The 19,498-nt window shown below is 33.0% G+C and overlaps 3 protein-coding genes across 7 annotated transcripts in view; 1 reads left to right on the top strand and 2 right to left on the bottom strand.

The window, feature by feature from the left end:
- Positions 1-428: 428 nt before the first annotated feature.
- On the bottom strand, positions 429-10,909 carry LOC111003011 (E3 ubiquitin-protein ligase MARCHF6). 2 transcript variants are annotated; one of them, XM_022273338.2, is made up of 11 exons: positions 10,805-10,909; positions 9,570-10,665; positions 9,098-9,349; positions 8,516-8,716; positions 7,183-7,368; positions 5,789-5,917; positions 4,637-4,727; positions 3,820-4,001; positions 3,283-3,467; positions 2,010-2,199; positions 429-1,443 (listed from the first exon to the last, which is right to left on the bottom strand). In XM_022273338.2, exons 2-11 carry the CDS (start codon positions 10,623-10,625, stop codon positions 1,333-1,335), a joined length of 2,583 nt encoding a protein of 860 aa, XP_022129030.2. In that variant the 5' UTR covers positions 10,626-10,665; positions 10,805-10,909; the 3' UTR covers positions 429-1,332. The 2 variants fall into 2 exon arrangements, with proteins under 2 accessions (XP_022129030.2, XP_022129028.2); XM_022273336.2 differs by having other exon boundaries at positions 10,749-10,900.
- Positions 10,910-12,592: 1,683 nt separating this feature from the next.
- On the top strand, positions 12,593-15,452 carry LOC111003081 (adenosine 3'-phospho 5'-phosphosulfate transporter 2). The gene is made up of 5 exons (XM_022273442.2): positions 12,593-13,006; positions 13,146-13,372; positions 13,787-14,013; positions 14,286-14,467; positions 15,132-15,452. Exons 1-5 carry the CDS (start codon positions 12,711-12,713, stop codon positions 15,307-15,309), a joined length of 1,110 nt encoding a protein of 369 aa, XP_022129134.2. The 5' UTR covers positions 12,593-12,710; the 3' UTR covers positions 15,310-15,452.
- Positions 15,453-16,571: 1,119 nt separating this feature from the next.
- The window catches only part of LOC111003061 (tyrosine-protein kinase Src64B), a 64,353-nt gene continuing 61,426 nt past the window's right edge, over positions 16,572-19,498 (bottom strand). For all 4 annotated transcript variants that reach the window (XM_045627888.1, XM_022273420.2, XM_022273419.2 and 1 more), the window contains one exon: positions 16,572-19,496. In XM_045627888.1, the coding sequence (XP_045483844.1) occupies positions 18,762-19,496 (735 nt within the window). In that variant the 3' untranslated portion in view covers positions 16,572-18,761. The remainder of the gene's footprint in view (positions 19,497-19,498) is intronic.

The following is a 19,498-nucleotide window of genomic DNA, read 5'->3' as shown; positions in this document are numbered from 1 at the left end:
CAACTACTTATTTTACTAATTCCTAGCGGATGTCTAAATATTTATTTAAAAAAAGCTTATCGAGATTAAAAAATAAAAAGGTACTATTAACACCACCGCGGCAAAAATTTAATGGTTAGCGTGGACAACCTAAACCTAAATTATTGATGATTAAATATAAAATGTATCACTTTTCATAAAATCAAAACACTTAGGTGGACTTATTTTCCGCAATTTGACTCAAATTTGATCCGTTTTGCGTAAGATCAAAACACTTCAGAAGACAAAAAGGTTAAGGTAAGGTTTAATGTGTAAGTACTATTAAAAAATTGGGTGTCTATGGGCGGCGGTATCTAAAATATCTTTGCAGGAATTTATAACACATTTACATGTTTATCTACTTTATTATTGCTAGGTATAATTGTAGGACCGTATAAATAAAAAGAAAGTTTCGCGCCATTTACTTTAATTACATTCCACATAAATAATATTTATATCATAAACCTTCATTTCTACAATTCAAAATCAGTATGTCCTTGTCTTAAAAATTAAAAATATCACAAGTGCAAATGAGACAGTGCCTGAGCGTGATCCACTAGTATCTAGTTCCAACATTTTACAATCGGTTACCGTGGCAACGCTTATCGTAACGGTTACCATGGTAACGTAATAGTCGCCATAGCAACGTTGCTTTATATTTCTGCAACGTATGGCTCGAAATCCACTTGTAAAATAAATTAAAACTAGTTCATGCTCATAGATTTGTTCATTTTCTTAACAATTCTTCAAATATTTACAATGTCTAGGTCTAATTACATAAAGCCCGATGTCACTAACACAACAATGCTATTAAAATAGAGTATTTTAATGAAATAAGCCTTAAAATAAAAGCAATATACAGTTGCGTTGTTAAGGAAGTCCCCAAACATGTCCACTCTCGTTTGACAATCTCTGATATAAAACCTAGCACTAAGACTGAGCAATTTCATAAAAATGTCTAAATAAAACACTACTAATAACCGTTTCTTAAGATGCTTAATAGAAAAGATGGAAGTAAAATTTATTAACATTATTCCGATAAAATACTGCTTTCACAAAACGCGTTCCTTTTTTAAATTACTTTTTGACAATTGACAATCTGACATTAACAATGTTCTGCGTTGGATTCTTAATTCAAATTGCCTTTATTAGGACACAGATAAATACATTTATTTTATTAAAATTACATTAATATTTTTTTAAACAAATTATCAAAGTATATAATATGTTTATGTTAATCGTACACATATTAAGAAAAAGCAGTATTTTATTTTTAATTATTAAAAATATGAACAAATCAAAGAGAAGACGCGTTCAGTTGGAAGTGACATGTTTGTGTCGTCTGTGGTCGTAGTTCACCAGGCGTTGTCCCACGAGGTACTTGTCATTCTTTATATGCTCGTATAACTTTCGGAATTGGCGGATCTAAAAAAAATACATAACCAATATTTTATACCGTGCGTGTCTATGTGCGCATTTAAAATTCGCTCGAACGGTGAAGGAAAACATCGTAAGGAGACCGACAAACGTAAGGCCCAAAAAGGCGACGGCGTGTATAGGAGGCTGATCACCTACTTGCCTATTAGATTGACAAATGATCCTGAACCAAATACAGAAATCTGAGGCTCAGTCCAAAAAAAGGTTTATATTTATTTATGCGCCATTTATTTATTTTTAATAAAATCTTTGACATACAAATTAGATTATTTGAATTTAGATAAACTTTATGTATACTGTTATTAATTCTTATTATCTATAAATATTCCATACTATCTTTGCCAGATATCTTTTTCGAAAATAGAATGTACGCGTACTTTGGTAAAATTTTGGTGGTGCCAAATTGTGTGCAATACACCGTGTAATAATAATCATAGGTCATAATTAATATTATAGAAGTATTAATATCTTATAAATTATAAATTCATTTCATATCAGGTTTGAGGCATATTCTCACACATTATTTTATAAAGAAATATTGGTATAATTCTTACATGGAAGATTGCAAGTCCAGCCAATACAGAGATGATGAGAAGAGCCGGGTATACTCGGCGAGCGAGCAAGTTCCGTTGCACGCTTGACGTCACAACGAGCGGGGCGACGCTGTGAGCGAACGCGTACGGAACCGCCAAAGCGAGACCCAGCCATCGTACTAATGGAGCCGCCACTGAGCGGAGGATGAACCTGAAACAATAGTTTTAAGTCCCGTATTTTAAAACGCCAATCAAGTTTCTGCTATGTTTTATTTCTTTTGAAAACACGTATTTTAAAACGCCAATCAAGTTTCTGCTAATGAAGAATATGTTTTACTTCTTGTGAAAACATATTTTTCATCAAGTCACAGCACACACAAGACGAGACAGCCCCTTGAGATACCAATTATAATACGGGCCCTAAAACTCTAATATAGCAAACGAATTAGGTCTGAATTACCATAGTTGCTACCCTCACAGTTTGAAATCAAATTTTCTTCAGTTTTTATAAGTTATAAATCGGATTTTTTTTTCTTCGTGTTTTTGTTTGCCTATAAATGTGACTTGTAAGATGAAATCTTGATTTTGTAATTAAAACATAGCTTGTAAGTGAAATAATATTATTGATACGCGCTAACTTATTAAATTCAAAATTACATGAAAAACTAAATACCATCAATTTAAAAAAATTTAAACTTTAGTGTGTTTATCTCTCAATCAATCTCTGTAAGCCACATCGAGATGATCCTTATATATATTTAAATAGATTTTTGCTTAATGCTTAAATTACTTTCATTTAAGTTAATATAAATTTATATTTATATTAACTTAAATAAAAGTAATTTAACTTTATAGTTAAAATATATCGCGGCAGAAAGGCTGAGCCGTAATAACTAAAAATAAATGATATTGCGTCATTTTAACTAAAGTACTATTTCTTTTCATCCCAGCAACGCTGTTTGTTTTAACCGAGAAAAATACAATTAAAAAAAAATGATGTCTGTAAAGTCGGTTCACGGGCAAGTTTAACGTGACGTCATAACAAAACATTGATGATAAGATTGCATACTTAAGTATTCGAATGGAAGAGAGATAGATAGCGCAAGCGTACAATGAGCGTAACGGGACAATGAGTTGTGCTTGCAGCTTTCGTCTATTTATAAATCGTTGTCATATTAATAAAGTAATATATATTATAAAGTAAGAAATGTTTATAATATATATATAATATAAAACAGTTCATATGTGGATTTAGTAAGAGAAAATTCGCCAAGAACTTTATACGACAACTTACTTAAGATCCATTTCCCGTATTCCGTCCCTATACGCCTTTTCGATGGCCCTTCGCATACTCCAATCTGGACCCATCATTGTGAGGGCACACACGATCTTGGTATATAATACTCCTAAAGCCCAATCCTGCCATACGAAGAGCACAGGCGACTGTTCTAGGGGTACCCGAAGGGGGATTACTAAAACCTGAGAAATACAATCAAAAATCAAACGGCGAAATAATTATCGATAAGAAAAGTTTGAAAATTTGTTTAATTTGTTTCTCAGAAATATTTTGATATAATTCTTGGTTTATTGCTGAAAAATTATCTAGGTAATTAAAATAATTAGGAAAAAATTAGTTAGCAGTTAGTATAAGTTTGTGTTTCTTAGACCAAAACTCATATTAAGTTTAAAAATCTCTCTTCTAGATTAACGGTCTGTCCTGCAAGAAAATACATTTATTTTTAAAGGAATCTAATCATAATTTAATATAATGTATGTATTGATAAAAATACTAATCTTTCTCTTTAATAAATTTATAGACATAAAAACGTACCAGTTCGAGCAGCAGCCCAAACATAAGCGGCACAAGGCCGAGCAGGGCGAGGGCAGCCAAAGCGGCGCGAGCTGCCCGACTTGCCCACACGGCTGTCCGATTCACGAGAGCTGCTCGCCCTCCCCTTGCCCATCCTGCTGCCAACGCCCCCCCTCGACCCGCGGCCCAACACACGTACATACCTGAATAATATTGAATAGTTATTCTCGATTTAACGTGTTACTATTCGTTAACACGTAATCGAATAGTAAAAACAAGTGTTTGTATGGAATAATCGAATAGTTATCCTCGATTTAACGTGTTCCTTGTGTGTATTCGTTAACACGTAATAGAATAGTAATGTTGTGTTTGTATTGAAAATATAAGCGCTCTGTGGCCATATATGGAACATAGCCTTTGCCTACCTAATATGCTGGGTAAGAAAAGGGAAGAATCGTGAATATAAATATATATTTATAGAACAGAGGCTCAGGAGGCTCATCTGTTGTTGAGCAATACTGCCATTCATGTACATTGCCAGAAGACTCGTAAGTGCGTTACCGGCCTTTTAACAATATAAGATATATTCTTGTTTATTAAAAAATACACACTTCAGTTCTATTTTTACTAAATAAAGTTTTCTTATTGCGTTTGGTTGGCGCCATACATGGTGAAGATTTAAAAATCAGCCCGGTAGATGGCACTGCAGTCGGTAACTAGGAGATAAATTTTACTAAAATGTTTAAGTTAAGCCCAATAGTTCTTTTGTTTTTTATATATCACATCCGTTAGAATATTTGTAATCTTTGTAAAGCGATTAAAGAAATAATATACAAACCACAAGCTGCCGTATAAAGTTCATGTACACCTTCAGATGCCTTGGGCAACCATATTGTCATCACCTTTCTTCCGATAGCCACTGGTATCACCTAAAGTATAAAACGAATAGAACAATATAAAAGTCGATGAAATTTAAAAAAGCAGAGTTTGCCTTGTGGCTTCAGCGTGCGACTCTCATCTCTGAGGTCGTTTGTTCGATCCCCGGCTTGTGGAGAAATGGACTTTCTTTTTATGTGCGCATTTAAAACGGTGCAGGAAAACATCTTGAGGAAACCAGAGTGCCTTAGATCCAAATAGTTTACAGCGTGTATATAGGAGCAGCTGATCACCTATTAGACTATAGGATTGACAAATGGTACAATATATTTACATATTCTGCCACACATAATGGCGTGCAAATTTATTTAAAAGGTAGATTTCTATATAGGAGGGATTCTGCGTGTGGTTCATACATTTTTTTTCTGAGGAAAATACGGTTTTTTCTATTGTTTATCAAATTCAAATTCAAATTCAAACATCATTGATTCATGTAGGTAACATAATGTACACATATGAACGTCAAAAAAGAAATATACATCAAATGCTTCTAATTTTACATTTACTGCCAGTTGTCAAATCAAGGTTGTAGCACGGAAGAGAAGAACTGGCAATAAACTCTAATGAATCATAATTTTTGTTGTCAGATAGAAGTTGATCTGACTTGTGCAAACCGAATGAATTATTAATATAAATATTTCGCCGGAATCGAACCTCATGTCATGTGCAACCAACACTGAGCGGAGATGTTCTCAATTGACAATTACCAAGCTGACAACCAATAAAAATCACAATAACTATACTATAAATATTTACTTAGTCAAGTGACCTAATACAAAAATAACAAATATTTCAATATTACGAACAATATATCGAATAAAATTTAATCACTATATTTTATTTCTCGATTCATTCACAAACAATAAAATATATGTTTAGACTCAGATGTTCAGAAGCGTAATGAAATTGTGTGTTGAAAAATGTGCCCCACCAAAATCGATTGCCATCTCTGACATGTCAAAAAATGGTAGCTGTCAGAATTCTACAGAAATAAAAATCAGAGTATAGATATTATAATTTTGCGAGATTTTTTGCTGAAAAAAAATGTACTTACCAAAGTGAGGGCACTCGCCATAACAAGTGAGATGGAGACGAGACCAAGCAAAGCCGCCAAACGCAGGGGAAACCATGAAACTCTAACGTACGGCTCGAAGCCGGCCGGCCCTTCCCGCCACATTAGTGCCTGGAAAAATTACTTAAATAAGTATTTATTACTAGTAGCCCCACGGACGTTATCCTGATATGATATTTCAAGCCATATTAAACAACCAGATATTTAGTTGCAGTATAAGTAAATAACCTAGATACCGACTGTAGCGCCATCTGCCGGACTGATTTGTGAATCTAAGCGTGATGCCGTGACCAAGGGAATAGGGATTAATAATTTTTATATATATAAGACAGAGATACCAAGGGCAAGAACCAGTCTGTTGCACAGATCCGTCTATCTGTATGTTCGCAGAGTCAATTCACAGTAGCGATATTGTGTATATTATTATGTGTTTAATATTATATGTATATGCAGTTCTCGACATTATGGTATTGGCATAGTCTGTAAGGATAATATGTATGTATTTTTGTAATAAATAAATGAATAATATATCACTCTCATAGTTAAGTAAAAATAAAATATGGTAAAGCACAAGTGAAAAACTACAATATGGGAACTATCAAGTACTACGTAGGAATTTTTGTAACGGGCGTTTCGTAAAACATTACGATGTTGTTGCAGGAAGAGGGAGGAGGGGGGTTTGTCTTGAACTACGCGTTTTTGTTTAAAATTCAACAACTTTCTGGCAATTTACGCCACATAACCGAAAATGGTCATTTGGCGGTGACGTAAAGTTTTACTAGTTTAATGAAACCGTTATGGTGCGTTACATGGAGAAACGTCTATTGAAAAATCTCCAAACCATTTCTAAAATTATGTCTAAGAAATGGTCTAAGGTTGACAATCCTCTTCCAAAATGGTTGCGAGAAATGGAGGTAGGTGGAAGAATTTTTGAGATCGAGTACTCGTGTAAAACATAATGACTTAGAGTTATTGTAGTGTAGTACTCAAATAAAGGTAATTTATTAATACCTAAACCTTTTACAATAACTTTAATAGAAATAAATACAATGTAGAATAAAAATTGGTGATGAATTAGATTTAATCGACCTCAGTTTTGTCTTGTCTAGGTTAGTCTTGTGTCTATGTCTAATTAAAAAGTTTAGTCTTATGTCTTGGTTAGGAATCCTCGAAAATGCATTTATTTTTGAAGCATAGACAATGTGTGGATAAAAAAGAAAATAAATGTTGACGTAAAAAAAAAGATTATTGACTTTTCAAATTTTTCACTAAATACCTAAATGATACATTTGGACAACACTTCGGGGGAAATTCAGAAATATATGAAAACTGAACTTAAACTATTGTGAATATATATGTAAGGGCATAAGTAATACCTGATGAGCAGCTCCCAGCTGATGGGGAGGATGTGGGGGCGGGTTTTGATCTGCCTGCCTGCTCGCCTGTCCCAGTAGGTACGAGCGAAGACCTAGAATACCAGCTGCGCAAGAGCACCACGCACGAAGACCGGCTTTCAGCCATGTACGAGTATGAGACTGCTCTAATAAGGCTGGGAGGATCACCTGGAGAATCAATGGTCAATGGTTTTATTTTAACCTTCGAAAAAGTTGAATTTTTGTATAGCTATTGCATAGATTTTATCGCGGGTTTTGAGCGCGGCGACCGAATCAAGAAATTCCGTAACGAAAAAACCTAACACACGATGACGTATATGAGATCGGTGACGTAGCATAAGCGCGGCCCGGGCATCCGGAACGCGTTAGAGTGAGGCAGACTATATAGTGTGCGTAGGCGTGTTAGTCGGAGTTTGGTATAGTGGTAGATTGAATTAATATCAATGAAAAAAATACACATATGTAATAATAAATAATTATAAATGCATAAGTTGACAAAAATGCTAAGCAATAGCTTCACCGCGGCAGCCCGCGAGTACTATACGTTTTTTTTTTATAGAACAGGGGGCAAACGGGCAGGAGGCTCACCTGATGTAAGTGATACCGCCCATGGACACTCTCAATGCCAGAGGGCTCGGTTGCCGGAATTTTAAAATTATGTACTAAAAGTCATGTTTTAATAACTAGGAATATTATGTATTCTTGTTTTAGTTAAATATGTTTATATACCATTTAATGTTTACTTGAAACATTCTAAGTCAAATTGTTTCAGAAAATACTTCAGTGGTAGTAATAATGGTGAAAACTCGTTTTAAGAAACTGAAGAACACTTCAATATGTTTTTTTTTCAGGCCCACTTTGAAAAACAATTAAAAGGTTATTTTATCAAGGTATGATGAACATAATTACTTTATTTTATTTAATAAGGATTGTGAGTCAATATACTAATACAATTAGGCATCACTGAATAAATAAATTAGTTAAACACAAATAATGCATATAATTGTCAACATTTACTATATTAATTTGATTAATTAACTTTATTACATTTTAAAACTATGATAATTATATATGGTTACATTGATACAAACTACAGCAGTTTTCTAATGTAACATTTTGTGATATACTTTATTTTTTGTAAAATAAAGAGAAAAAAAATTGTATTGCAATAAATATCTCTAGTCACAATATGAACTTTGACTGTTGTCTGTTAAAGTTCACATAATGAAAAAATTTTGTGACTACGGCCTAAGTATTTAATATGAATCCTTATTAATACTTACTTGCTATAAAATTCCTGGTTAAAGTATTTTACCTGCAACAAAAGTAGCTCCAAACTCAGTTCATTAACTGGAGCTTCCGTGTGCACGGCAACAGCATAGGGTAAGAAGCCGGGTAAAGTATATTTAATCACTCGAATGGGCAACCACAGCATGAAGAGAACAGCTGTACCAAACACCATTGCTGATACAATTAGTCGACGAATATGTGACCACACAGGTAGATGAATCATTTCCTAAAAATGTAATAAACTGTTCAATGTTTGTTTTATATATAACTAAAATTTCTTATTATTCAAATGGGTTTGTATCAATCTTTCTTAGGCTGCTTGACGTGTTTATTATTTATTTTTTCCCACAATAAAGTTAACAAAAGTGAGTGCACTTTACATGATTTGCATATAACCTATACAATAATTATGGGTACTAAGTAATATTATGTTCATATAATATTTTACAATACTAGTGAACAGCTTAAACTATGGTAAGGTTCACATTTTCAAATAAAGGTTTTTTATTATTATATGAGAAAAAAAACACTGACTATAAAGCCTAAATATAAAATTTTAGCAACAGGAACTTTTTTCATTACTGCATTATTTTTAAATTTTACTTACCTGAACAGGACTAAAATCCGGATCATTAAGATTTTTTAAAAACCAAAGAACTCCTGGTCTTAGGACTTCTCTCAATAATAAAATGAATGATGCAAAATAGTATACATAGACCATTCCAACAAGCCAGTGAATAAACAAGAGAGTCCACGGTGCGGCATGTAAGCTTGCCTCTCTGTCTTTAAGTGTGGCATCAAACATAGATAATGAACAGAGGTCTAACCACCATCCACAGACTAATGGAATAACGCCAATCTGGAAAATATAATTTCAATATAAGTCAATATATATATATTCACAATTAGCCAATTGAGTTACTAAATACTATCACAATTACAAGCAGTCTTGAATTATTGATAATCAATAAAGTAATCATTATATCTTAAATGCAAATGTAATGCCAGAATTTATAATAAGGAGAAAGTATATAAGCAGATACATAACCTTGTTTGGAAAGCAGCAAGTTTATACTTACTTCAACAACAGACAAAAGTGCTACTTTCACAACTACATAGCAGAATCCAAGGGCCTTTTTAGCACTTCTTAGCCTTAATAAAGAGGCCATTGCATGTAGAATGGCTAAAATTGCAGCAACTATCACATATCCTGACAATGCTTTCAATGGGCCTGCAAATGGTCCCTCGGCTGTAAAACCAGCTATGGATGCTCCTAATTGCCCTATCTGGTAAGGGCCAAAAGCAAATGCAACAATGAAAAATGTATTCAAAGACACAACCCAAAACACATGTTCCAAAAATACCATAGAACCATCTAGTCCCAACAATCTAGCCCATGTCAACTCTTCTGCAGCTACACGGTCCCATTCCATTGGATTCCAATTAGCTTCCTCTCCAACCAGCATATCTTCTGCCGCCTCATCATTTACCTCTTCCCTTACACCAACACCCTCTTCTCTTACAACCTCATTGACATTCTCATTATTATTATCCTGTAGTGGTTCTTCAGCAGGTGGAGCTGGTAAATTTTCTCTTTCCATCCATTCAGGGCCACCACCATGCATAATCTGGTCCCTCAACCATACCAGGCCAATGAAAGCAAAAAGTGTGCATGTCACCACAAAGCAACCAGAGAAAACATCTTTTGCTAAATTTTCAGCAGATACAATATCAAATGGTAGAGATATAACAGGGTCCAATGATCCAGAGAATAAACAGCGATAAGTCCTGCATGCAGTCAGAGGGACGATCCCAAGCCAGGCGAGAGCGACGAGTGTGTAGTGCAGCCAATCCTTTACAGCAGAGGCCACTGAAGTCACCAATCCACCAACAACGTCACGAATTGGAAGCCTTCGAGGCATATCTGGTGAATAGATCGGCATGAATGAGAAGCGGTGGCCGCAAAGCTCGCAAATCTCCTTCCGCGAATATCGCATCCATTGTACTAGACATTCTTGATGGATCCATTTTATAGATCCTGTACAAATACACGGGTGGAAAAGAGGCCGGTCGGAAGAAGCCTCTGATCTACAGAAACGGCAAAAGTCCGCACCGGACAAGTCCGAATCCATCATTGTTCGTAATCCAGTTTGTCAGGTTCACCGTTTGCACGACCTACAAATCATGTAAGAATACTTATTTATCAAATGTCAGATGTATAAATGTATCAATTTGAAACGTAGCACTATATCACACACCTTCGCTTAGATTAAACAGCACGTAGCAATGTAATTAAAAGAGATTGCTACCGTACCTATTTGTTTTTACAATTTATTGCAGATCGACATCGGACATTCGACATCGGAATTCGGACGGATCACAGATTACTATCACTGATGTCAAGACAGCACACACTCGATCAGTAGTCAAAACGCAATGACTCGATTGAACATTTTTAAAGATATATCATACTCCATATTAAGATTTTATTGTAGCAATGACGATTTTCAGACGCATATCTATATTAATAGCAAGGCTTAGAGCTAGACAATTTTTAGGCCTGCAATAAGCAATCATTAATATAATAAACAATAAACAATCTTTGGCATATTTACTACCACAGCTACTTACAGTTTTAGCTATACTATATACATTGAATACTTTTGCACAGTGTTGCCAACTTAGTGGATATTCCACTAGATCTGGTGGTCTAGACATACGTTTTAGCGGGCGAATTTTGGTTTTAGTGGCTAGTGGATTTTTCTAGTGGTTTCGTTTGTTTCATTCAGTGGTATGCTACGACATTTAACCACTAGCATGATTGATATCTTTACAGGAAAAGACGAAAACGTTTACCTTATAAAGGAATGTTTTGTCATTATGTAGGCAACTCTGTAAAATTACGTTGGTTATTTTTGGGAATTTCCCGAAACAAGTTCATATCGTATCAATTTCTTAAATTATTTTGAGAATGACTAATGGGTCGAATTTGATTTGAATTTATGAGATTTCTATGTGTTCGTTTCGTATGCATGCACAAAAATAGAAATACACAACACAGATACTTATTAGTTTTGGTAATGCTATGCGTCGGAGCGACCTTGTTTGTTTACAAATATTTAGTTTATTTTTAAAACGAGACGGGTTACGGGACTCCCAGTTAAAGGACTGGCTGCAAGTGGTAGAAAGTACAGCTGGTGCAAAGTGCAAATTATATCACTCTGTATTAAGAAATCATTACGGAGATTTAAAGAATCACGGGTTATCGAAAAAACACTTGAAAAATTCAAAGCTACTTACGTAGCTAATATATGTAATATAAATTACGATGTGTCAAAAATGTATGTTAATATAATTGTATTATATTATAAATATGTTTTAGTGGTCTATATAGCCAACATCAATTTTCAAAGAATAAGTAGGCTCTTTTCCAAATTCCCAATTCTGTAGTCCAGAAAATAGGAACGAAAGAATTGTACTTAAAACCAGAAGGTGCAGAGGAAACCGACTCCGCTGAAGATGATTTTTAACGATTTTGTATGTCTTCTATAAGTTGTTTTGTAATGAAAATAAATTAATTTTATAATTCAATTTACAATATTGTTCTGTTCTTGTCAAAAAATGTATTCTAGCTGTATGCTTTCCATCTAAAGTAAAGAGTAATATAGACTACTGTTTACTTCAGTAAAAAATGTGTTTCCCGTGGTAAAAACAAAAAAATTGTGCTCGCGGGCTGCTTGCCTGACCTCCTCCTATCTGCGGACATAAAAATCACATCGATCCTATATTTCCTTTGGGCGTGAAAGAAGGATAAATAAATAAACACATTTACATTTATAATATTAGTTAGTGTGGATGTTAGTGGTTTTCTGGTGGGTTGCGATTGCAAAATTGGTGGGTTCGTTAAAATTAAGTTGGCAACACTGCTTTTGCAGTTTTCTGTAAATATTCCAATCTTATAGGAATAGTATGCATATAAATATTAAATAGTTTTATAGTTAATACATACTTAATAGTTTATTACGTTGACAAGCGATAAGGCTTCGTTTATTTTATTATAAATAATTATTTATTATCTGAAATATACCTATAATGAATTAAAAGCCAGTGACGTGTAACAATGATTTTAAAACAGATTTTTATGTATATTATTCAAGTTTTTAATTATTAATTATACTTCTTTTTATCCTTTATCTCTTTCTCTATTATCTCAAAACAACATGAATAAAGAAACTGTTATAAGAATTGATAATCCTAGAAACGGAGATAATAAAGATAGCCAGGGTGTAGTAAACATTCTGTGTTTGGACATAACAAAATATAATTTTGGATTACAATTCACATTATGTTGTTCTTTTGTGTTCATATTTTATTTGGCATATGGATATTTTCTCGAATTGATATTTGCTGAACCAGAAGTAGCTCCAGTCAGTTTATATATAACTTTCATTCAGTTTTTGATCACTATGGCTTTAAGTAAGGTTGAGTCTATGATTAGAAGTCCTATTAAAAGGAAGTAAGTTGTTTCATAATCGTACAATACAAATTATTATATTATACAGCCAATATTTTTGCATGAACACAGTTTGAACAGTATTTACTAAGTGAAAAATCAAAATCTACTGAATTTTTAGTACATATTTATATATTTTCAGAGTTCCATTGAGAACATATGCTATATTAGCAGCATTGACACTAGGAACTATGTCGTTATCAAACTTGGCTCTTAGTTACCTCAACTACCCAACACAATTAATATTCAAGAGTTGTAAACTTATACCTGTGATGCTTGGCAGTATAATTATATTGGGAAAGAGATATGGATTTTTAGATTATGTAGCTGCTATTATTATGTGTATTGGATTAACTATGTTTACATTAGGTAAGATTTAAACTATTCGTTTTTTTTATGTAAAACTCTGACTTCTAATTTGGCTGATCTGGTAAAGGTAGTCTATCCTCCATCCTTTGATATTTGACTGAAGTAGGTTATTCTCACCTGTACATCACACAGCTATAAATTTTAAGTTTTATTCCATTTCATTTAATGGTATTCTTTTTTGAGGATCTTGGTTCATATGTCAATAGCTTAACTTAACATTAAACAATTTTATAGCCATAAATGGAGCTTGATTGTATGTGATTTTTCATATACAAAACCTAGCCTTTGAATTAAATGGATTGATCAAACTGCTATGGAGTTCACAACAAAATATTTGAAGCTATTCCTAAGTTTAAAAATTATTAAAACTACCTTTTTTACATGTAAATATTAATTTACTCTTTAATATTCCAGCTGATTCAAAAACATCACCAAACTTTAACTTTATAGGAGTACTAGTTATATCTCTTGCATTACTATGTGATGCTATAATAGGTAATGTTCAAGAGAAGGCAATGAAACAATTTCAAGCTACAAATAATGAAGTTGTTTTCTATTCCTATGCAATAGCAAGTATATATTTATTGGTCATCACTGGGGTTAGTGGTATACTAAAAGATGGATTTATTTATTGTTCAGAGGTAAGTTTTTAAAGTTACAAGAAAGTTATTAGTCACATAAATATGTGTTATTAAATATTCTTTACTAAGTATCAGAGAAAATATAATTCTAAATGTTTTTTCTACAATTATTTTTGGGTTTTTATCCCAGACTTTTCAGTTATTGTTAGGATAACATTAAATAAACACACTTACTAGATTTACACATATATATTTTAAAATTTGTGATGTTTTTAATATGTAATTGTTTTTTTTTAAATAGTGATACTGATTCAATTATATTTATATTTCAGGATCCAATAACAATGTACTTCAACATATTTTTACTTAGCATTAGTGGGTACATGGGCCTTCAGGCTGTATTGACGCTAGTCAGGATATCTGGTGCGACTGTGGCTGTGACAGTAACTACCATGCGAAAAGCACTCTCTATTGTTATATCTTTCCTTATGTTTAGCAAGCCTTTTGTATTCCAGTGAGTATTCATTTTGGATGTGCCTTAATAGATTATAAAATAACATTTGTAAAGAAAATTGTTTAAATAAAAGTGTGCAATTGGTGCCCAAATTTTTAGTTTCAGCTTCAAATTTCTATATCTGTTTTAGATTATTTGCTTTGTACCAATATGCAAGTAGAGGATTAGCTTTCTTGTACCACACTCTGTCATTCTTACCTTATCACCAAATATATCAGGAAGATCTAAATTCAAATATCATTTATTCATGTAGGTAACATAATGTACACTTATGAATGTCAGAAAAAGAATTATTTAAAATAATTTAAATTTAAATTCGAATTTAATATATCAGGAAGATATATATTATGTCATACAACACGCAGTTATCTAACTCTTCTCATTTTCAATTAATTATCAGTGCATACACAGAACATAAAATTAAGTTTATAAAAAATTATCTCCTCATTTATGTTTCTATATTAACAATTGGAGCATTTGTTTTCATAATTAAATATTCACGCAATCACTTTATAGTTTCAGTTTAATATGAACAGAAGGTTTACGAGACTAAACAGAGATAGGTTTTGAATTATTCTTCCAATAGTTCTATGCAGCTGTGATAAACAAGCTTAAATGGTTTTTTATCTTAAATGTTATGATTCAAGTAAATACTTTTTTGCAGGTACATCTGGTCCGGAGTGCTGGTGGTATTGGCGATATATTTAAATCATTATAGTAAGAAAAATCCGAAATATGTTCCTAAACCTATTACCAAAATATGGCAGTATATTCAAACATTTTACCAATCCGAGTATAGATATCTTAAACTTAAGAGTAAAGTGTATACAGATACTGTGTAGCTCAATATATTAGTGAAAATATAATGGTTGAATTTACATATATAATAAGTATAGTGTAAAGTAGCTAAAGCTACTTTTAGTACTACCTTTACGTGACCGCTATGGTGACGTTGCACTTTTAATTTTTTTTAGAAGTGAAATTGAAGCAACATATACCTAGATTTTTGTATTGATATCTTGAGCAGCGCTTCGTTGTCGTAATATGAACTAAACAACATGACGAAACTCATTAGAATTTTTGTTTTAGCTTTAATGTGTTTTAGTATGTGAAAAATTATCATTTTAGTATAAACGGGTATCTTCAATCAAGTATTTGTACATCCTATATGATATATTCCATAATAAACAACTAGTTCAATATATCCCACACACAGGGTGCTCAAGGTCCTAACACAGAAAAGTATTATTAATACTATTGTATTATTTGTTTAGTCATTCTTCTAATATTTTTTTCTTAATATAGCATATGGCACAAAACGAAGTATTGCCCTTTTTAGTAATCAATAAAAGACAATTGACTATAATTTTGTAGCCAGTGTTAAAATATTGAATTCTGTCATAACTGTTTTATGTGCTATAATTTTATTTTAAATGTCAATGTGTAATTTGTATTGATAAGATATTATGTTTTATAAAGTGATATTATTTAAGTGTAAAATGTTGGTAATAAATAAAATATATTTTATAGTCAATGACATTTATTCATTGTATGTACAAAATCTTATAAATGTAATTTTCATACAAAAGTGTCCAAATTTAAAGTGTTTCGATTATTTGGAATGTTAAGACACTATTTCTCAATCATAAATTCTAGAACAAGATACGTGATAAAGCATTTTCAATACTTTTAACGCAATCGGGTATTGATCAGTCAGAATTTTAACAATATTTTTTTGTATTTTTAATTTTTATACAATTTAGTTACACAAGAGGGTTATTGGTCAAATAAAGTACAGGTCACAAAGTCTAGTTATACTAAAATTAAAAACGATTCACTCGCACTAATGTACAATAACTCTTTGGTATACGGCCCTAAAGCTATCTGATTAACCGTTTCATAAAAATTGGACCATTATTACCATGACCGTAGCAAGACATTTAAAATGCTTTATTAAATACAAAGAAATAAATAGTTATTCATAAAAACAAATGGGTCTACATTCTTTTGACAGCTGTCTGTGACAGACAGATAAATAGCCTGTGGTAAGACTAATTTGAACTGTCAGATTTGATTTTTATAAACAGCTCATTTACACTTTTCATACAAAAACTGCGAACCTTGAAAATTGAAGCCAAACATTTGTATAGATTCATGAATATAATCTTGCTAAAGGTCACAGTAGAGGCTCAGTTCTATTTCGTGGAGCCAAAACATTCATTATTGGCGGTACTTTGAGTCAAATTAAAAATATTCTCTTGGACATATTACATGATCAATTTGCAAACTATTTGAGAACATAGAGGCATACAATTTCGAACCAAATACAAGATAAATAACAGTTTTCTTAACCGCACCGAAGCCTATCAGATCATTTACAATGCGATAAAAATATCACATACTTTAGAATATGAAAATATCTAGATTTAAATGAATTTCATAGTTGAGAAGCTACACACATACTCATTATAATTTTTTATAGTTTTGTTTAAAAATTTTAACAAGTTTTTGTATACAAGACTAATCATTTAAAAAAAAATGAAATAGAATTAAGATCGGATCAAATCATACCAGTCTAGAAGAGATTTGTTGGGGATCAATAGGATATACTTCACTAGATTTCTCAACCATGAAATTCAACGCTTTTTTTATTTTTATTGCTTACGATGCAAAATAACTACGTGCTTAAGCTATACTAATAAATAAGAAAATAGTGTTTCGCACAAATATAAGCCCCATTCTGTTTGCTACAATTATTTACACATAAACTAAAAAAAATCTATATAACAAAGTAAAAACACGGATTGGTAATGCTTTTTGCAGACAATAATTTATATAAAACTTCTTTAATGGTATATCTGTTTTTATTTAAAAAAATTAAAGGAGATAAATGGCAACATTATACACTAAAATTTTAGCTTGTGAGTCTTTCGATTGCTTAAGAACACTCGAAACTTCAGGTAAATAATGTAATAAATTCGCTTCTAGACTCTATAAAAAAGTTTTATTTATATGTGTTTTGTTTTATCATTATCGTCTAATATTGCTATTCAATCTGCTGATCACAAAAAGCACTTTAGCACTAAATCAGTCTTATTTAAACTATCTTACGTACGCATTCGTATACGTCAATACAAGTTCAGTTACGACAGCTCAAAATTAATTAATTAATTAATTTACGTTCAATTATTACGTAAGCACTATAGGGACGGGGGATCTTTGATATTCTTAATTGGTGAGATTACGTCAACAGTATTTATTTACTTTTTTAACATATTACACACACTGTATAACGCTTGAAAAATTTATGAAGTATTCATTTTGAGAGGTTTGCTTACTTTTCCTCAAAAGTGGAAGAGGGGGCTTTCCCTCTAAATAAATGCTTACGTAATACTTGGACTAATCCTGACACTAATAATAGGGGGTCGTTTCCATACTAAAGTTTAGGAAGAATTTAGTCTTAGTAATAAACTGAGCGCAAGTTTTCCATACAAAAATTAACTTGCGCTATTTTTATATCAAAGACGAGTGACAATAATATGTAATAAGACTGATTTAGTTTATTATTTTCATATATTTGTCATAGCAAACAGTCGGGCGATTTTTTTGGACTCGATGCGTGCGCTACGAAAAGCCAATAATGAAGCTCACGTTCCTGTATCGTTCACTTCAGTATAAAAATACTAAAAATGGCCGTTATAGGTTAAGTGTTGCTGCAAAAGAAAATTGTTACTTCAATAATTCGAATTACTTGTCAAATATAAAATATTATTTTTAATTTAACCGCGAATTATGAATGGACGTTTCGAGTGCTTTTCTACCGTCATCGACTCTGTTATAAAAGAGTGTTATAGAAAAATAATCCAAGTGTCAACAGCTGTCAAGTTGACACATTTTGACAGATTAATTGAAATCAAACATTATTTGATCAACATATCTTTAGTAAGAGCTACGCGATAAAGCAAATCTAACAATACGTTGAAATTACGCCTCATATTTAGAAACCGATAGTACTTTAGTTTGTGTGTACGTTGACATCTATATACGAATTTGATTTTAAAATAAAATAAACTTACCGGAATAAAACAAGTCTAATTCACAATTATATATGTTTTGAATTAATAATTGCAATAAACGAGTTTTAATCCCGTAAAACATATTTTGTTTTTGCACCCGTTTAAATCCGTAAACATTTTGCAGCCAACACTTCCCCTAAAGCAAATCCATTCATTCGCTAAGGACCCTACACACCGTCCAACACAAGCACATCACTAGCTAGGTTTATATCACAACACTAGTCCTGCACTTCTCTGTACGGTATTTCACTGGTCACTGTGAACGATTCGAAATAATGGTTCAAGAACTCGAATGTCGGCCTCTTCTCGGGTATCGCGTCCCAACATTGGAGCATAAGTCTATATATATCGTCGGGCAAATAGTGCCCCACTGGTTTAGGCATCCTATACCCCCTCTCCACCTGCTCGATGACTTCCTTCCCGTGCAAACCCGGATATGGTATCTGGCCGTACGTGAAGAGCTCCATCAGGAGTATACCATACGACCAGACGTCGCTCTTTATCGAGAACCGGCCGTAGATTATCGCTTCGGGTGCGGTCCATTTGACGGGAAACCGCGATCCCTGTTTGGGACAGTATTCGTTGTCTTCTATCACTCGGGCCAAACCGAAATCGCATATCTTGGCGACGTTATTCTCTCCAATGAGCACATTGCGAGCCGCCAGGTCCCGGTGTATGAGGAGTTTGGATTCGAGATACTCCATCCCGGAGGCGACCTGAGCGGCAACGTAGACTAGATCTTCGAAGTGGAGGGATTTGCCTTCGCCGTTTCTGAGGAATTCCAGTAGGGAACCCTTGCACATGTACTCTTGGACGATGTAGACGGGCTCCTGCTGGGAACACACGGCGTATAGTGCGACCAATCGTTTGTGACGGAACTTCTTCATGATGGCGGCTTCTTGGAGGAACGCTTGCTTCGACATTGTGCCTTCTCTTAGTGTTTTGACGGCGACCT

The sequence above is a fragment of the Pieris rapae genome, chromosome 4 (assembly GCF_905147795.1).
Source record: "Pieris rapae chromosome 4, ilPieRapa1.1, whole genome shotgun sequence".
Taxonomy (NCBI): domain Eukaryota; kingdom Metazoa; phylum Arthropoda; class Insecta; order Lepidoptera; family Pieridae; genus Pieris; species Pieris rapae.
The sequence above is the reverse complement of the archived record's forward strand: the minus strand, read 5'-3'. Positions and strand labels throughout refer to the sequence as shown.